Source organism: Acomys minous (genome assembly GCF_964271855.1).
Source record: "Acomys minous genome assembly, chromosome: 9".
Taxonomy (NCBI): Eukaryota; Metazoa; Chordata; class Mammalia; order Rodentia; family Muridae; genus Acomys; species Acomys minous.
In genome coordinates, this window is record NC_140490.1 from 835,063 (window position 1) to 850,341 (window position 15,279).

A 15,279-nucleotide genomic window follows, 5' to 3' on the forward strand; every position below is an offset into this window, starting at 1 on the left:
TGTCCCCACACGACCACCATGGACTCACCCTCTGACACTGTCAGCATGCCCCCAAGCAAATGCTTCTTTGTATAAGTAGCCTTGGTCACGGTGTCTCCTCACAGTAAGAGAACAGTGACTAAGACACCCAGCTCCTGGGAAGAAGGGACAAGGTAGTTACGGTAAGAGGATTTCAAGTTCAAGGTCTCCCTGGGCAATTCAGCAGGCCAAATGTGGTGGCGTCTATCTTGTAATCCAGACACTTGGGAGACTGAGGCAAGAAGACTTGTGTGGGCTTCTAGGCTATTTGAATAAATGCTTTTATTTAGGTGATAAAGATGTTAAAGACAAATCAAAGGGTCAGAAACAGGCTGCCCTTAATGTAAAATACAAGGAAAACTAAAGCTTATCCAGAATCTTGTCGAAGCCTTTTTTTTTTTTTTTAAAGAGCCCTAACTATGTAGCCTACCTAGCCTAAAGCTTGCTATGTACACCAGGCTGGCCTTGAAAGTCACCCGCCTCTCCTTCCTAAGCACTGGGCTACTGCTGCAGGACAGCACGCCTGGCTCCTCAGAGTCAGTTATGTGTGTGCTTTAGTCATCTGCAAAGGGTCTGTAATTGAAAAACGATGAGCTACTGCTCTGATCACTGTTCCTTGCCCAGGTGTCACTCACTGTCCTCCCCTCACCCATCAACATTACCTGACTGCCGCTAGATGCCTCTTTTAAGTTGACAGAACTGTGCTTTCCCTAGGGGCAATTATCTTATATGATAGTTAGATAATCTTAATTCTTTGCTGTGTCCCCTAGAATCTGCACCACAGTGACTTACACATGGCACACATTAAGCAGCGAGGAAGCGATGCCAGATGTAAGGACTTGCACCAGCCAATAGATAGAAACCTCTCAAACAGGACACAAGGAGCCACTTAATCCGCACTTGAGCAGCCAAGGAAGTTGAGGAAACTAAGCAATTCCTTCTATTATTTTCCCCAGCTTGTGCTTCCTCCCGAGCTCCCACATCGCAGGTGAGAGGTGAGGCAGGATAAGAGACAGGGCGCTGTCTAGGCCACAGGACTCAGGTTTGGTTAGGTTCCTGCAAAGCATTCACCTGGCTGAAGTAGCAGCTTTTTTCCAGCATTCTAAGTTACTTCAAATATTTCTAATGCAATGTCAGATTTTAAAGAAAATTATGGACACCAGCTTTGTGAAACCAATCACTTTTACAATAAAGTCATTTAGGTTTTAATACTGTCAAATTAGATAGAAAAAAAAAAACACCTTCAACTCACATGCTGCTAAAAGCCTCTGGAACAGAACAGTCTGGATGTGCAGTGCCCAGCAGCTGCGCTCTCACTTTCAAATGCCCCAGATCCTGGTTTTTAAAGTATAAAGCACCAAGTTTTAACTAGAAGTGTTAAAAGGTCTCCCCCATGACTCTTCATCATGCCAAGCACAGCTGCCTAAGAGGAATGTCTACATAGATTCTTTTAAAAAAACAAAAAAAGGCCAAACTACTATCAGCACAAATACTTCCTGATACGCAGACTCCTAAGCACTCAGACTGGAAAGGAAGAGAATGGCAAGAAACATAAAAACACTCTGAGGCGTGTTATCCAATATATAAGCTGTGTCCTATTGTGTCCTGGTCATTTCTGTATGGAAATCATTTATTTTAAAAACATATAAAATATTAACTTCAACAGAAAACCCCCATCGACCTGACTCAAAGAAACGTCCCCCACAGGGTGCTGGGTTCGAACACTTGGTCTCGGCTGGTGGTGCTTTTTGGAGGCTAAGGAACTGTGGACAGGGAACTAGCAACTGGCTGGGGAGGCGGCTCGGCGGCTAAGAGCGCTTGCTGTCGCTGCAAAGGACCCCGGCGTCATTCCCAGCACCACCTTCCTGGGCACCAGGCACACAAGTGCTGTGCAGATGCATGTGCAGGCAAAACACTCATACACACGAAATAATAAAAGTTAATCTTTAAAAAAATTAAAGGAGATGCCCAGTCTCCTCTGGGTCTCTCTTTCCAAGTCCCAGGAGATGTGAGCAAGCTAAGTTGCTTTTCTCAAGTATTTTGCCACAGGAAGGAGAAATATAGCACAGATACATGTGGAGAAGAAAAGCCAAAAAACCGAAATAGAAATGTGATTAAGAGTAATGACATAAAGACTTCTTCAACCACAGTTTCTACTTTACAAACTCACTCTACACTGTCAATCTTACAGAAAACAAGCAATCACAGCCACAGCTTACAAGCTGCTGGAATGTGTGAGACATGGTCCAACCTGTTCCTTTCCACACTCACGACAGGATGCTACTTCCTTCCATGGCTTATTAGTCACCGGTAGCCATTTGGAAAAAGTAAGGCAGCAGCAGATGCAAACCCTCGCCCCCCACCCCCCACCCCCAGCAGCACAGCACCCCACTCGCCTCTTTCTCTGGTGCTGAACCACTTCTACCTGGGGCCACTCTGTGGGCTGATCCTTTCTCCACACTGTTAGTAGCCCTGATGTTAGCACATCTGTAAGCCCCTCAACAGTTGTACTCATAACCTGCAACCATTATGCAGAAAAGGAGATGTGCACTCAGAAAGCAATACCAGCTCAAGACCATTGTGCTGGTTAGTTTTCGTCAACGTGACACAAGCTGCAGACCACTGGACCAGAGGGCCTTCGCCTGAGGACCCGTTCCCTTGGAGCTGGCCTGTAGGGTGTGGACGACAGCCCTCTGTGCGCTGTAGCCAGGGCTCCCCCATCGTCCTCTCTTCAGTTCTTGCCTCCAGGTTCTTGCACTGAGGTCCTTAGTGATGGGCTGTGATTTGGAAGTGTACATCAGATAAACCCTTTTCTCCCCAAGTCCCTTCTAGTCAATGTTTTTATTACAGTAACTGAAACCTAATTAGAACAATCCCAACAAACACAGACACAACCATTACATCATAGATCAACATTCCTGGGACACTGAGAAACAAAATGGAACAGTTTTAAATAAAAAATGTAAGTAGGTATACTAAATTACCCTATGAAAAGATTTAGCAATACGGTTTACTTCAGGAACTAATACTTAGTCCTACCATGTATGCAACAACAGATATTTCTCAGTATTAGGCAGCTTATATAAGACAATCTGAAAAAATTATCTAAAAAATTTACATTGATTAACCACTTTACTGGGAAGAAAACTAAAGCTAGGCTGCACTGCCTGTGGTGCTGGGAAGACCTGGGGGGTCTAGACCCACCGTACACTCCAACAGACCCCTGAAGCCAGGTTTTTCAGACAGGCATCACAAACACCGTATGCCTGAAATCTCAGCATTCAGAAAAGGCACAGAAGTTTAAGGTCCCCTTCAACTAATAGCAAATCAATGCCAGCCTGGGTCATTGAGATGCTGAGGAAAGGAAAGGAAAGGAGAAATGAGAAAGGAAAAAGAGAAAAAGGAAAAAGGAAAGAGGAAAGGAAAAGAAAAAGGAAAGGAAAAAGGAAAGAGGAAAGGAAAGGGAGAGAGGGGAGAGAAAGAAAAAGAGGCAAAGGAAAGGTCTCTCTGTCCTAGACTCGCTTTGTAGACCAGGCTGGCCTCGAACTCACAGAGATCCGCCTGCCTCTGCCTCTCGAGTGCTGGGATTAAAGGCGTGCGCCACCTCGCCCAACTAAAAAGTCAGTTCTTATAGTCAAACATTATTTTGCCTTTGAACAGACTGTACAATTAAAATATTAAACCCCACAAGCTAATGAATATCATGTTCTTAGTTCTTGGATTCACTACGAAAATATTTTAACACCTAAAGATAGGTAAGTTTCAATGTACCAAGAACCTTGATTTTGTCAAGGTAAAATGAAAACTAAAAATGTGCTACAGAAGCTTTCAGCAGCAGCTCACACAGAACGGTGGAGGGCAGAGTTGCCAGGTATCTTTATAACCAGGCGTGTGGGGGTGGGGCCTGGGGGAGGGGCACAAGCACTCACCAGAGCACCCGCCTAAATGATAAGATGACATCCTACGTGGGACCTGCACGTAGACTGCATGTATCAGCCTCAGTGTCAAGCCACTATTAGTTGAACTGGTACCAAAAGAGTATCTTACTTATTTGTTATAAAAGAACACACATGTGGGGTGGTGGGTGACAACTTTGGTCCCAGCACTCAGGGAGGCAGAAGCAGGTGGAGCTCTGTGAGTTCTGGTCTGGTCTACAAAGTGAGTTCCAGGACAGCCAGAGCTACAGAGAGAATCCCGGTCTCAAAAACCAAAACACCACACATATGATCATAGAACATAAAACTAGAAAATTGTATGTATGGAAGGACATCAGTAAATTTCTTTTGGATAGAATTCATTACTCAAATTTATATGATTATTCAGTATAGAAGAACAGTGTAGGAAAAGCTATTAACAGATATAAACCAGAGATTTAATAAAACCCACAAAAGCAACTGTTTCCAAGGTGCACCTCCTCCAGATCTATAACAGCTCTGTAGTGCTAAAACGGAAAGCATCTGGCAGAGTCTGCGGAGATTCAGCTATTAGAAATGCAATGCTTAACTGTAGGGATTGTCTGCCATTTCATTTAACAAGTATAAAGCAATTGCAGCCTCTGATTTGGATGGTCAAGTCCCTCAAATCCCACAGTTCTGAGGCTTACTTATCCTCGAGGCACCAAAGCATCGGTCCCTGTAGTCAGTCCCTCAGGCTCCTGAGCACCTGAGTAGATTTTAAGCATACTCTAAGAGGCTAGCACAGCCTTCTAACTGAGAGCTGGGCTTATAGAGTACACTATACTTAAATGAATAAAGGCTGTGGGCAGAAAGGACAGTGAATACGTACACACAACAAGTAACAGACTTAGGCGAAAGACTTCAGAAGGCTCCTGTCTGAAGTGGACCAGATCACAAAACAAGGTGGTGGTGTTGATACAAAACCCATGAAGACAATATGAACACAGCTAAATGACAGAAGTAGGATAAGAGCATCAGGCTACCACAGATAAACACACAAAACAGGAACATCTTTTGGGGACTGAAGCCAATCCTGGTATACAGTCAAATCAGTCTTTAAAGTCTCAGATTTGAAATTTTTAGGAAAACACATGGAGACCTCCAAATACTGCTGGGGAGGATGGAATAATACAGACAGGCCTCCTTCAGCTGCACTGAAAGTCTGATTTAAAGTTCCTTGTAGGCTGGGCATGGTGGCGCACGCCTTTAATCCTAGTACTCGGGAGGCAGAGGCAGGCAGATCTCTGAGTTTGAGGCCAGCCTGGTCTACAAAGTGAGTCCAGGACAGCCAAGGCTACACAGAGAAACCCTGTCGCAAAAAACCAAAAATAAATAAATAAATAAATAAATAAATAAAGTTCCTTGGTTTAGTAAAGGTATAGAGGAAGGGCTGGAGAGATGGCTCAGAGGTTAAGAGCACTGTCTGCTCTTCCAAAGGTCCTGAGTTCAATCCCCAGCAACCACATGGTGGCTCATAACCATCTAAATGAGATCTGATGCCCTCTTCTGGTGTGCAGGTGTATATACAAAAATACTGTATAAATAATAAATAAATCTTTTTTAAAGGTGTAGAGGAATTCCAGAGTTCATAAGCCTGAAACTAAATGTGCACAGAACAGAATGGCATCACGACTACGTGATGCTGCTTTGCTGTGAGCTTTTTCATGACCCTTCTGTCCAACCTCTAAAGTGTTGAGATTACAGGCATGTACTACCACACCCAGCTCTTAGCTATAAACTTCTGGCACAGTTAGAGAAAGCCATCAATCTAGAAGCGCATACTGTCTCGTCCACAGGCTCTCACGAGGGCGAGGGCAGAGGAAGGAGAGGGACACCAGAAACTAGGAGAGCAAACCCCACATATGGCAGACAGCAGATGTAGATGCTTCTCATTTAATGTGGGAAGGAAGGATATCAATAAAGAAAATGCCACTGAAATTAACATGATTCTAGCCGGGCACGGCGGCGCACACCTTTAATCCCAGCACTCAGGAGGCAGATGGTCGTGAGTCCGAGGCCAGCCTGGTCTACAAAGTGAGTCCAGGACAGCCAAGGCTACACACAGAGACCTGGTCTGCGGACTGGGAGAGGGATGCGGAATGGGGATGACACTGAGCAGGAAGTTGTCAGGTTACCCTCAGACACATGTACAAAGTCCACCTGCACCTGTTCTGAAGTCTCGGCAAGGTGACTGGATCTCAACGCCTCAATGCAGGGGAGCGCTCTCCCCCTTACGATCGCCTTACTTGTGCTGCCATACTTGTAAGCTAAGGGTGCTCACATACACCCTCAACAGGCCGTGCTGTCAAGTCTAGGAAAAGGTACTTGGATTGGTTTTTATATCCTCCTGAAAACAACAGAACAGAACCCTGCCTCAGAATAAGCTAATTCCTTGTTACCATAGTAACAAGACACTTTGCTGAAAGTGTAAAGCATTCTGGGGCTTTGTTCTTATCAAGAATGAGATAGGCCCAAAAGAGCCAATTTTAGACTGTGTATATATATATATATATATATTTTTTTTTTTTTTGACTCTTAAGTAACAAAAAATTTTAAATTACTTGGTAATTTAGTAAAACTAAAGAAAACAAAAGTGTTGGGCTCTATTTAGTTATGCATAGCTCTACTCCATCACAGAACTCAGCATTACAGGTTTCAGACTGGCCATGAACTTAAAACATACTAGGACCTACAAGGTTCCCATGCAATGGTTCTGCTGCAAATAAAGAGCCACTAAAGTTAAACAAGGAAGCAGGGAAAGCCAAGGGTGCTGTGCAGAGCTGACGGGGCTGAAACACTGACAGCGTAAAGAAGCCATCTCAACAGATTGCTAAGGGAACTACTCAGTCCTGGTCAGCAGCTGTGTGTGCCCCTTATGCTGAACCCTAGGCCCCAGTGTGACTGCACTTGGAGGTGAGACTTTTAGGGGATCCTTAGATCATCAAGGTGGAGACCTCATAAATGGGACCTGTACCTCCATGAGAGTCTTAGAACACTCTCCTTTTCCTTCTGACAAAAGGACAATCGACTCACTAGGGACTCAGTTCTAACTAGAGTCAGTAAGATTTTAGGCATGAAAAACCCAAAACAGCTACAGTGCAACAATCAGAAATACTGTAAGCAATCTTAAGTGTACACAGACACACACACACACAGACACACAGACACACACACACACAGACACACACACTACTTTGGGCAGTTATGCGAGAGAGGAAGCTGAGGCTGGCCATTCCGCCATTCCTCCTGGCAGGACAGTGAGAGGCTGCCCATTGAAAGGCATCTGGTTATAATCTCCTGACATGACCACCAGGTATTCCTGGCAAGGGCAATCATTTCTGACAACTCAGTGAAGAGAAGGCAAAAGCCGCGCCCCCTCCCGTCCCCAGCTTCTATAAGCAACCGCCTTAAGACTCTTTCACTTCAGAAAGTTCAAGCTCTAAAATTTACCAATGAAGAAATTCTAAAGCCATCCTTGGTTACTTCCTTTTGTCTATTTTTTTAGACAATGCCATGTACCGTGGTGGGCATGTGGAGGTCAGGACAGAGGGAGGAGGCCGTCGAGCCGTCCTGCTAGCCTGCTCTGTCGACTTCCGTATTTGGTTTTTCTCAGAAGATGAATATAACAAGATTACAGCATTAACAAGTTAACCCAAATGAAAAATATTTTGGTGAATCATAGAGATATTTTTAATTGTGATTCAACCCACATTGGTTTCTTTTTAGTTGACATGTTCTCACTTTACCACGGCCATCTGCTGTATCAGCAGCACGCCATCTTTCGCCTAAGTTTTAACAACACTATGACTGTGCATAAAAGATATAAACTTTCTCACCTCAGAGTTTTATGGACTTCTGAGTTTTAGAGACAAGGTGTCAGTATGTTTCCTCAGCTAGACTCAAACAGTCTTTCTGCCTTAGCTCTAGGACAGGGAAGAAAAAGAAAAGAAAAAAGCACCCTCTACCATACTATAAACAGAAAAAAGGCCCAGGCTGGACATCTCCCCCAAGCCCCGCCCTGTCTTTGGGAACTGCACTGTGGAGAGGCAAATGAGCGGCTGAGCGGCGCAGCTCTGGCTCTCCCAGCTCTCTAGAGCTGCCATGTACAGGCCAAGAGAAGAGCCTGTCGAGGGGTCTAGTCAGCCAGGTCCTCACTGTCACCTCTTCAATGCCCAATGCCTCAATAAGCTTTTTAAAAACCTACAGAAATGGCTAAATGGTAGATTGTTTTCCTGGTGTGCACAAGGTTCTAGACTCAGTCCTCAGTCCAGCAAAATTAAACACAAACCCTATGTAATGTTCACTAGACCATCCCTTAAAGGCACCGCTCCTTATTCAGGGATTTGGTACTTCAAATGCATGTTGTGGGCAATGCCAAGCAAATGCAGGGCTGTTTCTGAGGAAGGCAGGAGTGATACTCACAGGACGCAGATCCCATTTTTTCACTGAAGGTAATTTGTTGACCATACAAATCTAGGTAATTTTTCATGTGTGGGAAGTTCAGGAGAAGGTCCTTCCAGATCCCACAGAATGTCTGTCTCGAGCATACGCGTACAAAGAAGCCTGGCCGGATTCCCCTTGCCACCCCTTTCAAAAGGAGATGTCTAAGGGAACCAGGAAGGCCAAGGACAGCAACCAGCACATATGCAGTCTGACCTACATCTCCTCACATGGGAGGAGACTGAGAAGAGGAGCAGAGCAGCTGGGCATCCCCCACAGGCTTCACGAAGATCACCAGGGCCATCTGAGTAAGAAAGGCTCATGCATTTGAATGCCTAGTTTCCTGGTTGGTAAAAGTGTTTGGGAAGGATTAGGGGGTATGGCCTTGTTGGGGAGGTGTGTCACTGGAGGTGCCTGCCCTAAACCCAGCCTTTCTCCCTCTGTGAGCTCTCAGCACCTGTGCCATGGCTGCCTGCTGCCATGTTCCCCATCACAGTGGCCAGAGTCACCCTAGGAAACTGTAAGCAAGCCCCCAACTCAACGCCTTTTTTGTAAGTTGCCTTTGTCATGGTGTGTCCTCACAGCAATAAAACAGTGACTAAGACAGCTACCGTTCTTCACACCTGGGTCCCAGTGCAAGTCACATGTCTGTCCAGTGTCAAAAGGGACTTTCAGGAATCTATTCACTTTAGTTACAACAGTCACTGTCTTAAACCACAACAATCTTCTGAGAAACGAGGTGACGCTCAGGTACGCAACTCAGGAGAGCATGTGCGTGACGCTCAGGTACGCAACTCAGGAGTAAAGCACATGCCAAGCACGTGCAAAATCCTGCATTCAATACTCAGCCCAGGAATGACCTGGAAGCTTACACCCCCATCCTCCACCTTTTTTCCCCATTTGTTTTGCTATTGGGTGTCAAGCTTGTCTTGACCTGTGGCGATCCTCCTGCCTCTGTCTCTGAGGTCCTGTTTCCACTGACATCACCACCTTGGTTCCCATGACATTTCTTGACTGGTGATTTATCTGTAAGTAAAAGAACAAGGCAGGAGAACGTGGAGACCTGAACTATATAACATGGAGGACACTGACAGTCTTGTTTTAAGGGAAGGGGGTTCGAGACAGAGTTTTTCTGTGTAGCCTTGACTGTCCTGAACTCGCTTTGTAGACCAGGCTGGCCTCGAACTCACAGAGATCCACCTGCCTCTGCCTCCCTGAGTGCTGGGATTACAGAGGTGTGCCAGTAGGCGCCGCTGGCACTGACAGTCTTAACAGCCTTAACAGTCTTAACAAAGAGATTGGCTAGGTCAATTCTGAAATCCCTTTAATAGGTGAAATCATTTGTGTATTTTATCAAGTAGTCCATCACAGCTGGGTGTAATAGCACACTCCTTTAATCCCAGCACTTGGGAGGTAGAAGCAGGCAAATCTATGTGTTCGAGGCCAGCTTGGTGGAGAGAGAGAGAGAGAGAGACAGACAGACAGACAGACAGACAGACACAGAGAGAGAGAGACAGACACAGAGAGAGAGATTGAGATTACAGCCAGAAATTTCTGGAAACAGAAAAATGAAGTAAAGGCCTCAGCTGCTGAAGAACACTGAGTTGTAACGTGTCAGAGAACACTGCCTGAAAGACCCAGAAACAGGAAGTCAAGGGCCGGGGAGCTGCTTCAGGGGACTGAACACTTGCTGATAAGTGCCAAGAGCAGAGTTTGGACGCCCAGCACGCAGGTAGGTAAATGTCAGGCAGACGTGTGGGCAGCTGCCTATAATCTCAGCACTTGGGAGAGACATGCAGACTCCCAGGACAAGCCGGATGACTAGACTAGCCAGAACCAGTGACCTGTGGGTTCAGTGAGAGACTCTGTATCAATAACCAGAAATAGATGAAAGATACCTCCATATGAACATACATGTGTGCTCACGCAAACAAACCTACACACCCAGCAATTTTTAAAGAAGTAGTAGCAGGGCTAAAAATGGGATGACTAACATTTTTCTGAAATACGGTCCAATTTCCCTACCTTTTTGTCACTCTTCATGTAACTTCCCTTCCCCCACTTGGAAAAAGCTTATGGTCCTCTGACAGCGTGAGAACAGACGCGGTCTGGACTTGAGGAGCGGCAGTTTGAGGTGATGACATGCAATGTTGCAGGCTGGGCATGCTGACATGCTGACATGCTGACTACCCTTACAGCAATCTCCAAACCAAGGTCGCTAACTTCCTCCCTTCCTTCTGTCTCCCTCAAAGCACAGGAAGGAGGCTCTCCAGATCCTTTATCCAAGTAAAGGGATGGCAGTCCTAAGTTCTCCTCCCTAAACCTGTAGAACAGGAAAGAGTAACTTTCAGGGAAGATGGCTGGGATAACACTATGTCCAGAGCCCAGATGAGCTTTGCTCCAGACTGGTATTGCCTGTTCTTTGAGGCTATTCATCGCCTCTTAAAAACATTTACTCAAAATACTCAAAAACTACACACATCTCCAACTTCCTGCTTTCCTAAAGAGAATACACACACACACAAAAAAAGCATGACTTCTCTCCTGCTAATCTATTGTGGTTTATTTCAACAGAACTCAATTATGGGGCCTTCAGAGGGGGAAAGGGAAGTTCCTTTAGCACCTATAAAGTGATCAAGTGCACGTAGACCCTCCAGCCCGTGAGGTACAGTCAACATCCAAATATGTGCATCTGCAGTGTGTGCTGACTCGGGAGCTGCAGGCACCTTAGCACAAATGCTTCCAGCCAGCACACGACGTTACTTAGCCCAGAGCTCCCAAGGGCACGCACCGCCCAAGGAGACCAGAAGAAGACAGCAGGTGCTCATAGCTGCTAAGCCATCTTTCCATCCCGACTACACGTTTCTCACATCTGAGCCACCTTTAATACATCACTGACCATAACTCCATCTACCAATGTCCTTCCCAAAAGGCTGACAGTCCGGTCTTTCTTCACTTTGAGGGAAACTGAAAGTCTCTGAGGAATCCAATCACAGGGGGAAAAAAATGTAAAAAGCTTCCAAACTCAATCTGGGAAGTTAGTTACCCATTAGCTGGTAGGTCCGACTTGTATATTCAGAGCTTTCCTATCCAAATTCTACTATGAAACAAGAAGCCACCAAGAACGTAAACATTTCTAACTCAAAAGACAAAACCAGAGAACAATAAGTCCAGAGAGGGAGGGAGGGAGGGAGGGAGGGGAGGACGCAATCAGTTACTAGCCCAGAGGTAAGAAGGCTTGGTGCTAATACCCATATCTCAGAACTTAAGAGGCCGAGGAAAGAAGACTGCCATGAGTGTGAGGCCAGCCTGGGCTACAGAATAAGGCTGTATTAAAGAACATTTAGGTAAATAAAAAATGATTAAGCTAAAAGTATTGCCTCTAGGGAGAAGTTGAGGACCAAAAAAAAAAAAAAAAAGGTCGTTGCTTATAAAATGCTGTTCTTCAAACCAACTCTTACAAAGCTATTGAATAAACTGCATGCATTAAGTATTTAGATTAAAAATACAAAACAAAAATTTAACTATTTAAGTTGTAATTCCTTTTAAAAAGATTTTTATTAACTGTGGCGCCCTAGAGCTGGATTACTGGTGTTTGTAAAGCACCCACATGGGTGCTGATCCATTCCCTGCAAGAGCTTAGTGTTTTTAACTGCACCACCTCGCTCATAACCACCCTCATGACTCCTGGTTCACATTAATAAAAAAATGTCCCCGAAAGAAAATTTCATTTGTTTATAATAATCCAAGTTTCTACAACAAATGTATATTATTACCTGAATGAAACTATAGCTGATTCTATGTAATATTCCAAATTATTTATAACTGTTATTTTTAACTGTTTTATTTCTATTATTAGGAAAAAAGGAAGGTATCTCAATAGTTCATACATTTGGTGATACTCCGGTTTCTCTTAAGACAATATTCAAAGCACTACAAAGGGGCTATTTCTACTTAATGCTGTGTGAGAAATTAAAATAATCAAGTCAATAAATCCTCAAATGTCCCCTAAGATGGCAACAACTTTGATCTTTTTTTTCCCCCTTCTTCTTCTTCTTCTTCCTCTGTGTAGTTCCGGCTGTTCTGGAACTCACTTTGTAGAACAGGCTGGCCTCTAACTCACCAAAATCCTCCTGCTTCTGCCTCCTGAGTACTGGGATCAAAGGTATACATCCCCCGCCCCACTAACTTTGATCTTAATAACAATGATAATGTTATTATAATAAATAATAAATATACTGTTACTATTCCCAACACTGAGGTTAACATTTCTAGTATGTAAACATGATATGAAATAGCAAACACACTGCTTTAACTGAGACACCATTTGTTTCTAGTTTACACCTTTACATGACTTCTAAGAGCATTTTTAGTTTTATTACTATTCCTGAGTGTGTGCATTCAGGCACATGTGGAGGTCAGAGGAGGACTTCTCAAGTCAGCTCTCTCCTTCCACCATGGACTCCAGGGATCAAACTCAGGCCCTCAGAACGTGCAGCCAGGGCTGTTAACCGCTGAGCCCAATCAGCGCACCTCGTCACAAGGCTTCAAAGCTGAGTCTTACTTAGCTAGAAACGTTACCATGGCCTGAGTTTTGTAAACACAATTCAGATAGCAATACTGTTTCCAGACAGGATGACAATGACCACGACGGCATCATATTTAAGGAAGAACTTGCTTAGCACAGACAGCTGAGACAATATGTAGACTACAGACCAACCGAGGCAGCCACGTATGTACATTTACTTCCTTAAGAGTGACTTGATTTGTTTTAATCTGGTATATCATTACTTCTGGATTTAAAGCTGGTTTCATAGCTTGCTGTGCTAGTAAGCAGGCAGTCATGGTTATATTAATTTTTAAATCCTAACATTAAAAAAAAAAAAGATCCTTTCTCATCCTCTTTTGGCCTAATGACCAAAATACCTTGTCTCCACTATTAGAAAACCCTGGTGTTGAAGGGTGCTGTCATCTGTAGGCTCATCAACAGGCCCCGCTTCTTAGAACACCAGAAGAGTAATCCCACAGCGTGAAATGCTACTCAAATTTTCTTTCAAAAGGCTGCTACCAGAGCCTAGAGAAATGGCTCAGTGGCCCAGGGAGCTCGCTGCTCTCCCTAGACGATTCTAGTTCAGTTCCTGGCACCCATGTCAGGTGGTTTACAACATCCTGGAACTCTACCTCCTGGAAATCAGACACCCTCTTCTGGTCTCCACGGGCACCTGTGCACGTGTGGTACACACACAGACACACTTACAGATAAATAAAAACACATCTTTTTTTTTTTTTAAACAAAGCTGCTACCAGATTTCTTTGTCCTAATGTAAATTTAAGGTTTCCAATTTATATAAAGAATCTAAGCCTAGACTAGCAGCTGTTATCAATGTAATCTTATTCAAAGCTTTCTGTTAAACTGTTCGATACTGCGATCAGTAACCAATACTGACTTCCCTGGCTTCTAGGAAGCAGCTCACCACTTCAGGGAAGTTCAGCTTCCCCGGGGAAGAGACGATGCCACCTCCATCATTTCCCATCTCACTAGCCTGAAAAAAAAAAAAACAGCCTCAAGTTTCAGATCTGTTTTGAAACAGTTTGCTCTTTTCCATCCTGAGTTTTCCTAAACTATTTCAGGGCTCTGACAATCCTGGCAGTGACTAAGTTTCCTCCAGGGAATAACTGCCTTATTATCAGGATTAAAAACAGTCACTCCTAGCACTTGACTGATAAGATCTGGAAATTCAGTGTAACTTGGGCATGCAATTCCCACCCTACCCCGTGTAAGGACACTTTGTCACACTCGGAATATGGCTCACCACCTCATCACGCCGGCAGCATTTATGTTCCAGTCAAGCCCTTTATTTTCCACGTATTCTTACTAATATTAAGATTTTTATTACTATTTCCTTCCTTGAATCCCCGTCACTCCCAGCCCCTCACAGTCAAGAGCAAATGTCCTGATGCTCTTAAGGTACAGCAGCTTCCCCGCTGCTCTCCTGTGTCAGAAATGCGTTGTGCAGTTCATGTGCTGGTCTTGGCGAGCTAGTCCTCCTGCCTGGAAGACCAACAGCAGGCAACCTCAGGAGGTCTTCTCCTACACCCTTCAAATGGAAAAGCTCCTTACAGACTTATCCTCCCAAAAAGTGTATCCAAAATAGAGATGAAAAAAAAAAATCAACAAAAAGGACATAGCCAGAACTGCAAACTTATCTTTACTTTGACCCTTTGCTTTTATGTGAACTCAGAGAAATGTGACATAGGCACAGATTATCTTTCTAGAACCCCTAATTCACTCTGCTAGAGGAAACACTCCAATCAATTCACAGGACGACACTGCTAAACCAGACCATCTGATCCCTAATGTTTCATCCAGGAGTGCAATAGGTTCCCTGGCAGAGCCTTTACTTCCTCTCAGCGTTTTGTTTGGTTTTTTGAGACAGTGCTTCTCTGTATAGCCTTGGTTGTCTAAGACGGCTTTGTAGACCAGGCTGGCCTCAAACTCAGACATCTGCCTGCCTCTGCCTCCCAAGTGCTGGGATTAAAGGCCTGCCCAGCCTCTCAGCATATTTTTAAACGGAAGTGTGTGTGGAGGTTTGTGGAGGTACTCACAGTGGAGGGACCCAGGCATACTATAGGCGAGCACTCTAGTCCTGAATCCCAAGCCCAGCGTGCCACCAAAGGCAGGGTCCACTGTGCACTCCTGACTGGCCTAGAACGCAGGGATCCTCCTGCCTCTGCGTCTAGTTTTTCCTTTTAACAAATTAAGCAATAGGCTCTAATAGTTTATTTATTCTTTAATTTCTAATTTGTGACCAACATAAATATTTACAAGTTATCTGCAGCAAGCAGGATGTGACAAGAGATTTCT

At 44.5% G+C, this 15,279-nt stretch overlaps 1 protein-coding gene across 9 annotated transcripts in view; it reads right to left on the reverse strand.

Annotated features, from left to right (window-relative positions):
- Positions 1–15,279, reverse strand: part of FBXO34 (F-box protein 34) — a 62,321-nt gene that overhangs the window by 16,790 nt on the left and 30,252 nt on the right. For 2 of the 9 annotated variants that reach the window (XM_084796622.1, XM_084796623.1), the window contains one exon: positions 9,349–9,440. The exons of 6 other annotated variants lie outside the window; for them this stretch is intronic. In XM_084796622.1, the coding sequence (XP_084652748.1) occupies positions 9,349–9,416 (68 nt within the window). In that variant the 5' untranslated portion in view covers positions 9,417–9,440. Of the gene's footprint in view, positions 1–9,348; positions 9,441–13,888; positions 13,940–15,279 lie in introns of those variants that run through there. One more of the 9 variants, XM_084796621.1, reaches the window with a different exon arrangement.